Genomic DNA, 10,988 nt, shown 5'->3' on the forward strand with positions numbered 1-10,988 from the left:
AACAATAGATTATAATGTTTTGTTTATTTCAAAAGTTTTACTATTTAAATTAAAACTATATTGGGTATTAATTTATTTTAACATAGATAAAATTATTAACACTGGTGAATAGTTTTAAATCAATTTCTCATACTTTTAGTTCCGCATATTCTCACTTCTAGCTGGGTAACACTACGGTTTGACATTCTTATTGCTACTTTTGCGATTTTATAAAATGAAATATAAATAAATTATGAGCATTCTTCACTTCTGGATTCCAGAAAAAAACATTCATGTTTACAAAATTTAAAATCTGTGATAAAGTATGAAAAACTATCCATCAAGTGAAAAGATTGATCATTTGCATTGAAATTGATCCAAAAATATCATATTTAACCTCTAAAAACTATAAAGTTTTAAATTTTATAAAAAAAAAATGTAACTTTTCATTATGATAATGTTGTGGTGAAAGGTTTAAATTCACCAAATGAATTTTTGTGTTTCAAAATATTAATTCTTAACTCAACCAACAAACACCTTAAGTTCATTGAAAAATAAACTATGATAGGTAAAAATTGTGATTTATTTTTTAAAATAGTATTTACTTTGCTACAAAGCAAACAAATTTGTGATTTGAACATGGTAAATTCTTTGAACTAAACTGTGATAATCAGAAGGACTGAATTTTTTTCTATTTGCTTTTAATCCACTTGATGAAAAAATAATATGAAAAGCTAGCTTTAATATTTTTTATAGAGCAGTATCTTTTGACTTTTCAGATTAATACAGGTAGCCAATAAAAAGTTAGTAAAGAAAGAGAAAATAATTAATTCAGGAACACTATTATGGTTACTGTTTTAAAGCAAATATTTCATGGCTTAAAATAACAGAAATAATAAAACTGCGCCCACCGTGGGGCTCGAACCCACGACCACAAGGTTAAGAGCCTTGCGCTCTACCAACTGAGCTAGACGGGCTTTGTACTTTTTTAAGCTCTTAATTTTATTAGTCTTTATAATATTGCACACAGTGTAAATAAATATATATGCACATATCATTAATTTAAATTAGAATACTCAGTGATCTTAATTAATATTAAATAGACTAATATTTTTAAAATTCTTCATATTTTAGCCTTTTGAAATTATATAAAATCTGAAATTATAAATGCAAAAAGTAGTCTCCCACTTAATATTTTGCAAGTTCTTTTCATAGTTTGCCTGGTTTTGAATATTAAAAAAGCATTGGGATTAAAATAATTTACAATTAGTTTTGAAAGTAAACTCATTCAAAACTTCTAAACGTAAAATATCATAGAACTAAATTTCAACTAATTTCTATATTAATTTTAAATATATATATATATATATATATATATATATATATATATATATAATTATTTATGGTCCTACCTCTTAATATTGAAGCAGAACACTGTCACAAAAAAATCAACCTATATTCATAACCAAAGGCAGGGCCTCTAGACAGAAGAGTTGAACTTCGTTCCAGCTCTATTTTTTCAAGGTCAAATGTTCATAACAATATCACAGAACAAAATGTTCAATAGAAGACATTCTGGGGCAGAACTGTGGAAATAAAGACATAGCATATGACTACAAACATTTGCAGAATTTTTTGGATGGAGAATTTTAATCTGTCAAAAGAATTTGAAATGAGTGATAATTCAAAAAATTCCACTTAATTGTGAACTAACCTGTTTATTAGATTATTAAATTTGAGTAAATTCAACAAATTTTACTGCAGATAAATGGTGATGCAACAACATTGGATGCCGACAAAAATAGAAGGAGCAATAATTCATGTCATCACATGTCTAATTTGATTAAAGGGACAACACAAGGGATAGATGTTTCAATAGCAACAAGTCACTCAACTCATTGTTCCATTTCTAACTGAACTAGAAGCAGCATAATCATACCAATTTGAGTGATTAACAGTTTCTCATTCGTACTCATGAACCTTTGACATCATCCACATCTGATGAACTGCATGAGAACTTCTGAAGCCTTGATCCTCCCACTTGGACGTTCATTCTCAACCCTTTGGTTTCTGATGTCTGCTGATCCGTAATCCTTCAAAGACCCTTCCAACGCTCCAAAACTAGAACTAGAAAGTCGTAAAGATCCTTCATTTTCACCTGACTCCCTTGCATCATCAGTTCCTTCACACTCTTCTACTTTCTCCCATTTTATCCTTTCCCTACGCTTCTCCTCTGTCTGAGTCGAGGCATTGGTGGCTTTCCCTGCAAACTCCTCGCACGTCTTTGCCCTGTAAAACTTGTAATCACTCGAATTAAATGATTGGCTTCTACCCTTTATGGTAGCAGGGGAATCTGCATCCATGCTAGAATTGTTTGCTTCTGTCGAACTTTTGGAGCTTGATGTTGATATTGTCTCACAGGATCGAAAGCTCGAAGAAGCTTCTATCATCTGTGTCCCTTTCAGGACATACTCATGGCTTCCACTCGGGTAAATGAAATCATTCTCAGACAAATCTTGCCACACAAACCCGTTTTTGTAACTCCTAGGAAGAAAAATCTCGTTATCATTGTTAGTTGCAAGAAGTTTGAGCTTCTGAGTGAACTAAATAAACACGTGTTCTCATTCACTTTAAGAATGTAATGTTCTACTACTATCAAAGCACAAATCTTTTTATCTCATTCGAACACACACGTTGAGGAGATAGAATAGAAATGTACCTTTTTGTGGACCAAGAATACATTGCGGTCATTCCTTGTCCCCGGAGAAAACTCAATCTATCTATCACATCTGGTGAGAACGAGAGAGTGAATTTACAAGAGAAACAGTGAATTATATCTGGGCATAACTCAAATTCAGCAGCTAGCATCTCTAGTTTCCTTATAGCATTTACCTTTAAGACATAGCACTCCTTGTGGAGATGAGATTGGAACCTCCATGAGATGTGGATGCTCAAGCTGGCCATTTCGGGAAAGGTAGTATATTACTGGAACTCTGAGCTCAGTTGGTTGATGTTTTGGTTCAGTCCACATTTTGGAGCTCTCAGAACCTGCTTCTCTTTCTACCATTTTTTTCCCTTAACAAAATAAAAATAAAAAACAGCAAATGGAGGCAATGAGAGCCAAAGTTTGTGAGTGCAGAATGAGAAGGTCTTGTATTATTATTTGAAATGGGAAGATGGGTGTGTGGAATTGTATTCTGAATTCAGGTACTGAAGTGAGAGAGATTGTTGGCATTTATAATGAAATGGGCCAGCATGAGGGAAAGTGGCTGTTGTTTGCGTTTGGCTAATAATGAGCTTTCATGTACCAATACCAGCAAGTGGCATGGCATGGCATGCAATTGCATATATTTCACGGCAAGATGCCAAACCTGTTTTTGAGCTTATAATATTGAAGAGATGCTACTACTATGGTTGCAAGTTAAGGGTCAAATGGTGTTTATCAATATGAAATATCAATCATGGTACTTGCTCACGGACCAAAGTGAGCTCAGGACAAATTTTTCATTTTATTCGTATGAAGTCAAAAGTTGTCCCGTGAAACCATCGCACTGCTTTCAGGGAAAAAAATGGACTAGTTTCGGCAACCACGCAGATTGTGCGGAAACTAATCAGAACGTCGTGCACAAAATAAAATTATAAAAATGGCTAACTCACTGTTCCTTTACATAGAAAATTTAAACGACCAGAGAAAACAACGAACCTCAAACTACTACTAACAACTGATCAAACGGCAAGGCATTCTTCAACCGTGTTGTGGAGGAACTCGATGGCGGTGTAAAGATAAGGAAATTGTCGATGTGGGACATTAGATAATTCTCAAACACTAAAAAAAGTGTCACACCGTTTACAAGAAGAAGAAAATTCATAAAATATTCTGAATCATTAAGCATCATTTGGTGCCGTGCCTTCACTTTTGCCATGTATAGTAAGTAACAAAAACCTTCCTTGTTGGTGAAGCATAAGTCGTAATAAAGGGTTTATTTTGCATGACAAAAACCTTAGTAATCAAGTTTGAAGGCAGTTTCTCATGTTTTAGCCCATAGGACATAGTAAAAAAGATCAAATTTTACCTTCTTTTAAATGGTTTAATAAACTTTTAGATTGTTCTATTTATTATAGGAAAAAGAAAGTCTTTTTTTATATAAAAAAAAATAGTATTGAGATGTTTTCTAATAGGAGGGATTGGGTTGATACATTTTAACATCTCCATGCAGACATTTTTTTTTTTTTTTTGCCTTGTACTGCAAATCATTCTCTCACTTTATTTGTAAATAAAGAAAACTATTAAAAATCTTCTTAAACAATTAGAATTCAACAAATGAGTACTTTTTTCCCTGTCCACCTACTCTGTCACTTCTCTCCTGAAAAACTTTAGATAGATATTTATGGTGATTATGCAGTATAATCTGTGTGCAGGAAAACCACTTGGTCACGCTATGTCTCCAGCTGTTTCACTCTTCTCTGAAGCTGAAGTGGCGTGTGAATGAAAAGAGTACAGTGGCAGAAGGCTTGAATGAGAAAGCAGGTGGTGGTGAGAGATGAGATGAATGATGGAAGCTTACGTGTGATAGGGAATAAATCGGAAACAAAAGAAGAAACTGTGGACAGGCACAGCGTGGCATTTGCATTGAGCCCTTCAATGCACAGAACAAGCTACCGGGCCACTATTTGGAACCACTACGTTCCAATATCACTGATGAGTGCAGACAGAGCAAATTGCATGGAGAAGAGGGAGGAGTGTGCTATTTGTCATCGTGAGATGTTTGGCCACTTGTATTCTTAGAGTCCACAACTGTAGAAAAAAACAAAAATGAAAGTACTTGTAGTAGAAATTCAAGAGGGTCGAGCCCAGTTCACCACTTCTAAAACAACAGTAAGATAATGAGCAAACATTTTAAGGTCTTGAATAACAATGATTTTGTAACTTTGTTCAAAAGGGTGTGTGTACTGTGTGCAGAAGCTGTGTAAGCAGTTCCAGTGCCTCGATTTTATACCTTACTGTATTTTTTTCTCTCAGATTAACAGCTTAGTCCAGAAATATATGTTCACATGCAGTTTAGTCCTTGAATGAGTTAGTTCCTGAGTTTATAAAATCATGTACAATGTAGTCCTTTCATTGATACAAATTTCATATTCAGAGACTAACAGTAGAAGAAAACAGTTTGAGGGATCAATTTGTTAATTAATTTTCTGTATATTTTTCTCTAATACGAGTGATTTCGATCTTCCTGACAATGTGAGAATCACTCAGACTTCATTTTCAGTGAGCAGGTAACCAAAATCAATGATGAACAGGTAAGTTTTTCTAGGAATTCAGTCATATTTTTATTCTTCATTGGAAATCTTTGAACTGATTTGGCTTTGGCATGGCAGGGTGTTGATTCTTATGTCACTGCATAAAATCCTAGCCATAAAAAAGAAATTATATGCAATAAAAAAAAATTGACCCTTAGATTTGTGACTGGATGTAAGATCCTGCAGTTTCCTTCCAAATACAGAGAATCACTGTCAGGCATTGAAGCAGTAGCCATAATAATTGCTTGGATAAGTTGCTTTTGAGGTACTATGCAGAATTGGAACCAGAAACTTGGAGGGAGACCCCTCATTCGTATCTGTCAGGTGATAATCATCACAGGAAAGTAAGTGCTGAGACAAATCTTCTTCATTAGATTAATCAACTATCTAATCATTATTTTTTTTCAATCTTATAGTCCTTGATTCTTGAAATGCTAGGAGCACATTCCTTACACAGAAGCAGTGCAAGAAGAATATGATAATCTGTAATCCATTTTTAAGATTAATGAAAAAGTTAATGTGTTTACTAGAAGAGTGAGAAAAGTGAGACATATAAAGTAGAAGAATCTATTAGTTACATGTTAATTCATTTTTGCTTTGATAATTGGGGTCCTCAATTAAATGCGAGTTTGAATTCGATACAAAATCTTTTATAATTCATTACAAAACCTAAAGCTAGTTGATTCCATTTTCAATTTTTTGATGCGACTTTAGGGACCAAAGTTTTGTTTGTCATCTAAACGTGCACCGATTGACTGATCAAACTTTCTTGGCATGAGTGTAAGTTTCTTAGTTACTGATAATCACATTAATAATTTTTTTAAGAGTACGGAAAATATATTCCCAAGTATTATTAAAAAAAAATATCAATAAGTCATCCACAATAATGATTTAAAAAATTATTCTTTTTTCATATATTTACAATTTTTTCATTCATTTCACAATATTCTTTCTACTTTTTACTCTTTCCTTTTTTAAAAAATTATAAAAATTTACATATGTATAACTATTTTATTTTTGTACTATATGTTATATGTTAAATGAATACAAAGTATGTCATAATATCTTTAATCCGCCTCTAATGATTTTTCTCCATTCTCACCTGCACTCTGCCAATTTTCTCCATGTTCTGTGCTTCAGTTTTTATCCATTTATAAAACTTTCATCTTCTTTACAAGTACAAAGCTCAGAAATCTTCTCGTGAATGAGAAAAAGCTAGTCAAGGATAATGGAGACATCTAAATATGAGATACAACCAGGATAAGATGCTACAGAAAAAAAAAAAAAAAAAAAGCTTGAATTTGCTGTTTGTTAATTCACACCAAATTGTCTTATCTATCGGTGAACAAAACCTCAAACTATTAGTAACTTTTTCATCTCCTACTTTCCTTTGCTTACAGCAAACACAAAATTTTCATTTTAACAGGGGAATATAATTATCAAAATAACAAGGGGAAGTAAGAAACTGAAAATCCCGATCATCTATGAATGCAGCACTATTGTATTCTATAAACTACAATCAAATGTCTACGACAGTAAACAAGAACCATGACCTGGTTGAGTTTTCCTACATGCTTTAGGTTGTAGTTGCAGCACCTGTTTGTTTCTTAGGACATTCCGAAAAACCATGTCCTTTCTCACCACATTCATAGCACGTCCTTCTCTTCATCTTGCCACTTACTGTGGAACTTGATTTATCACCATCAGCTCCATTCATCTTGCCACTTCCTGAGGAAGTTGATTTATCACCATTAGCTTCATTAACTGTCGAGCTTTTACGAGTTCCTGGTTTTTTAATCAGAGGAACCGCACAACTTATCCTGACAGGTCTCCCAAACAAAACATTTTGGTCCAATGTAAGTGCTGTTTTCAGTGACTGACTATCACCGAAATCCACATGAGCATACCCTCGAAACTCTCCCGTCTCCTTATCCATACCAAATCGTATAGACGTTATCTCACAGTTATTGAAGAATTTCCTCAGTTCCTCCTCTGTTATATCCCATGACAAATTCCCAACATACACTCTATTGTACCCCTCCAAAATTTCTGGAGCAAAATCCGATGTTTTATTGGCTCGCGTTGCTTTATATGCTTGGATTTTAAGAAAGAGTCCTCCCCTGTTACACATTAATGTTTGATGAGAAATGCGCAAATACAGTAAATCAAGAAAGCAAGAAAGAAAATTGCCAGTGTTACTAACATGTCAGCTCCATCAAGAGCCAATGCCCGTTTAGCTGCTGCTTCGGTCTGCAGGAACAGTGCCACAAAATTGTCAGTAAGTTGTGGACATGCTTATTACTACCAAAGTGAAGTATAAACTTAAGAAATAACATAACTAGTGAGGGAAGAAGAAATAACCTAAAAAAGAGGTTTCTCAATTCAAGTCGAAATTGAAGAACACCAAAAATAAAGTAACACTTTCAGGAATAGAGCATTATTCGTCACTCACCTTAAAACTAATAATGGCAATCCCTCTAAACTTGCCACTTTCAGGAAAATACATGCAATCAACTTCAGTTATGGTGCCACAGCTTTCAAAATAACTTCGAATATCATCCTCGGTTGAATAATAAGGAATTCCTCCAACATAAACCTTTGTAGGAACATCACCATTGTCTTGACTGAATACACATCACAGAACACAAACATTATAAAACAAAAATCCCACTCATATGAAACAGCGTTATTCATGATGTCATAATTTTATTATAACCTGGTAGTTGTATTGGTCTTGGTTAACTCTGTAGCCTCAGGCACTTCCCCTCCACCATTAGAACCATTTTCCTCCGCGGTTTTGGGTTTTTTCTTGTTCTTCTTCAGCTTCTTCTTCTTCTTCTTCTTCTTGCTGTTTTTCTGTGGTGTGTTGTCGGGAACTTCGTTTGCCACGTCATCTCCCTCTACCTTCCTCTTTCTCTTCTTGTTTTTCTTATTGGCCGAACCCTCTATTTCAGTTTCAGTTTCCTTGTTGGCTTCTTTTGGAGGATGTTCGGAAGATCGAAGCTTTCGGTGTTTGTCTCGCTTGGACAATCTGGGTGTGGGGGTGGCAGCGTCCAAAAGAGATTTGAGAGAGTTCGAAGATGAAGGAACTTCGTTGATATTATTCTGTTGTTGGGCCAATTCAGCTCTGAGCTTAAGCTTCAGTTTCTTGTTTGATAGAACCATTTTCCCAGCCCCGGTTATGGCTGCAACTCCACTCTCAAACCCTCGACACAGAATCACAAACAAAAGGGTTTTGGGGAAGACGCAGCAAACGACGCCGTAAACTCGGAGGGTATATTTGAAAAAGGCTTTTGTTTTTGGGCTTAGGAAAGCCCACGAGTTACTTGTTTGAGCCTTCAGCAAAAGCCATTAGTTATTCCTTCCTGCACCCCTACAATTACTAATTACAACCCACACTTACATATTATATACATTCTGTAAAACTTACTCTAAAATCTTGTTTCGAAACAAATTTCATACATTTTTAAAACCTGAAAAGCTTATTTTAAAACATTTTTTAAGCAAATAGTGATTTTGAAAAGTAAAATGGTTACTTTAAAAATCCCGGAGGTTCATAAAGAAATTGTACAAGTGCAGAAAAACTTAAACCATTTCGTATTTGGACTATATTATAAAATGTGAATTGTGCACATCAATTATAAAGCAAGGAGAATATAAATTAATTTAATGTTCAATTTCTTATAAAAATACATTACGAATCATTCAATATAGCTATTAAAAATTAATAATAATGTTATATAACAATAAATATTAATTACTTAATATTATATATTCAACCTCTAAGCCATAAAACCCTGGAAACTGACTTTTGATATGATTTTCCTTATATAGTATCAGTGCATCAAAATATCAAAGTCCCATCTGATGTCTCTATCTTTGGAGGCTGTTCTCTGATTAACTGAATTAATGTTTTTGCCACTGAAATTTCATCAGCTCTATTTGCAAATCCCGTAAACTTTATCCCTCTCAGATGTTCCAATTTTGTATATTCAGTTGCTTGTGTTAAACTTGATTTGGTCTCTTGAATCGAATAACTTGTAGAATCATTCTACATTCAAACAGTGACAGAAAAAAAGAGTCAGAAATTTAAGTTTAGACTATAGCAAAACAAGAGCTTCAATTGATTTCAATGCACATCTACCGTCAGAAAAAGTTGCTCCAAGGCAGGGCATAATTTCAAAAAGGAGACCAAGACATCGATGCTGTTTTCAGCCTTATGATTGTGAATCCACCATAGCTCTCGTATCTTATAGAATATGAAGTTCCCAGTTGGAGAAATCGATGGCCATATCAATGTCTACAAGAAAAAGGAAAACTTTCAGAGTTATAGGTTGTGTGTACTAAAGATGTAATATCCTAAATCCATGAACTGCTGTATTATAATACACTGCTAAATTCACTTGATAGTTTTGTTAAACCAGCAATACTTGATAGAAAGAACATATGCATACCTCAAAAGTCCATTCACACAGAGTTAGAGTTTCACAATTCTTTATTGTTAACAGAGTATGATTGAAATCTTGAGCCTTAAAATCAGAACAGCTTGGTCCTTGTCTGAAATCAAGCATGGCATGGCTCAGGTTGAAATGAGATTCTGGCCAAATCCTTGGAAGAGGTCCGCTGTATGTTAAATTTTTAAGCTTAGAAGTTCTGAGATGGAGAAACTTCAACTGGGGGCAGTCTAATACGGTTAATTTCTGGAGCTTTGATTCAGACTCAATGCATAGAGACTGCAAGCCAGTGCACTCAACAATCACCAACTTCTCAAGCTGCTCCAAAGTTGAAACGATGGAGGAAGCCACCGAACTTGCCAAGTGACTCACCGCTTTCAAATAGAGTGTTTTGACAATGAAAGTGGGGTGAAAAGTGTGGTGTGTGATGTGGTCCTTGTTGAGGATGAACTGAAGTTCATAGTTCCTCTCAAGGTGTTTGTTCTCACAGGGGAAATCAAGAAGAAGCTTGTTTTCAGCTGCAATGGATGCAAAGAGTGCAGTGTGTTGAGCAAAGTGAAATTGAAGCTTGCGTGGATGTTTTAGAGGATCATGGTCTTCAAAACGAGCCAGAAATTGAGCAACAGCAGCAGCTACATCTTGTATGGTTCCATGTCTGACAAGAACTTGGTTCCACAAGTCTCTCCACCTAGTAGATATGAGGCTGGTTTGTAGCGTTGATTCATTTGGCAGAAAAGAAACTATGGACCTTAGAACTTCATCTGGCAAATTGCTGAAGACATCCTCCATGAGAAGGGAAAGTTGAAAGATAAGGGTAGGTGACTATGAGATTACAAAACTCAGAATTCATGTGTTCAACTGATGCATCGGTCTGAGGACCATCTTCATGCGGTTAACGTTATTTGTTAGAATAATATTAAATGTGAAATAATTCCTATATTTAAAACGGATCTATCATACCAGCTCTACAGTACCATTGTTAAAGATACATTTTTTAAAGTAAAAATAATCATAAGAATTAAATTTTTGTATTTATAGAAAAAGAGAATAAAAAGTAATAAAAGACAACATCAAATAAATTAAAAAAATTTATATTTATCATTTTCTGTTTATTAGACTGAAATGGATTTGAACGAGATAAATAGTGTGGGTCTGCTTATTCCACAACCTCATACTTTTTTCTTTCTTACTCTCTTATAAAGCTATTATATATATATATATATATATATATATATATATATATATATATATATATAT

General features: G+C 34.2%; 3 protein-coding genes and 1 non-coding gene across 7 annotated transcripts; all 4 read right to left on the reverse strand.

Moving 5' to 3' along the window:
• Positions 1-883: 883 nt before the first annotated feature.
• On the reverse strand, positions 884-956 carry TRNAK-CUU. Its single transcript has one exon. It is a non-coding gene; the product is annotated as a tRNA-Lys (tRNA).
• A 604-nt stretch (positions 957-1,560) lies between these two features.
• LOC106771696 (protein UPSTREAM OF FLC-like) lies at positions 1,561-6,184 on the reverse strand. Of its 4 annotated transcripts, XM_022785821.1 has the most exons (5): positions 5,430-6,184; positions 4,329-4,774; positions 2,872-3,054; positions 2,699-2,768; positions 1,561-2,523 (listed from the first exon to the last, which is right to left on the reverse strand). In XM_022785821.1, exons 3-5 carry the CDS (start codon positions 3,044-3,046, stop codon positions 1,968-1,970), a joined length of 801 nt encoding a protein of 266 aa, XP_022641542.1. In that variant the 5' UTR covers positions 3,047-3,054; positions 4,329-4,774; positions 5,430-6,184; the 3' UTR covers positions 1,561-1,967. The 4 variants fall into 4 exon arrangements, with proteins under 4 accessions (XP_022641542.1, XP_022641541.1, XP_022641543.1 ...); XM_022785820.1 differs by having other exon boundaries at positions 4,329-6,184; XM_022785822.1 differs by lacking the exons at positions 4,329-4,774; positions 5,430-6,184 and adding an exon at positions 3,683-3,798.
• A 393-nt stretch (positions 6,185-6,577) lies between these two features.
• On the reverse strand, positions 6,578-8,546 carry LOC106770904 (nucleolin 2). Its single transcript, XM_014656749.2, has 4 exons — positions 7,994-8,546; positions 7,730-7,901; positions 7,481-7,527; positions 6,578-7,397 (listed from the first exon to the last, which is right to left on the reverse strand). The coding sequence occupies exons 1-4, from the start codon at positions 8,440-8,442 to the stop codon at positions 6,854-6,856; spliced, it is 1,212 nt and encodes a 403-aa protein (XP_014512235.1). The 5' UTR covers positions 8,443-8,546; the 3' UTR covers positions 6,578-6,853.
• Positions 8,547-9,012: 466 nt separating this feature from the next.
• LOC106771488 (F-box protein At2g39490) lies at positions 9,013-10,702 on the reverse strand. The gene is made up of 3 exons (XM_014657479.2): positions 9,732-10,702; positions 9,422-9,577; positions 9,013-9,328 (listed from the first exon to the last, which is right to left on the reverse strand). The coding sequence occupies exons 1-3, from the start codon at positions 10,518-10,520 to the stop codon at positions 9,122-9,124; spliced, it is 1,152 nt and encodes a 383-aa protein (XP_014512965.1). The 5' UTR covers positions 10,521-10,702; the 3' UTR covers positions 9,013-9,121.
• Positions 10,703-10,988: the final 286 nt, after the last annotated feature.

The sequence above is a fragment of the Vigna radiata genome, chromosome 8 (genome assembly GCF_000741045.1).
Source record: "Vigna radiata var. radiata cultivar VC1973A chromosome 8, Vradiata_ver6, whole genome shotgun sequence".
Classification (NCBI taxonomy): Eukaryota; Viridiplantae; Streptophyta; class Magnoliopsida; order Fabales; family Fabaceae; genus Vigna; species Vigna radiata.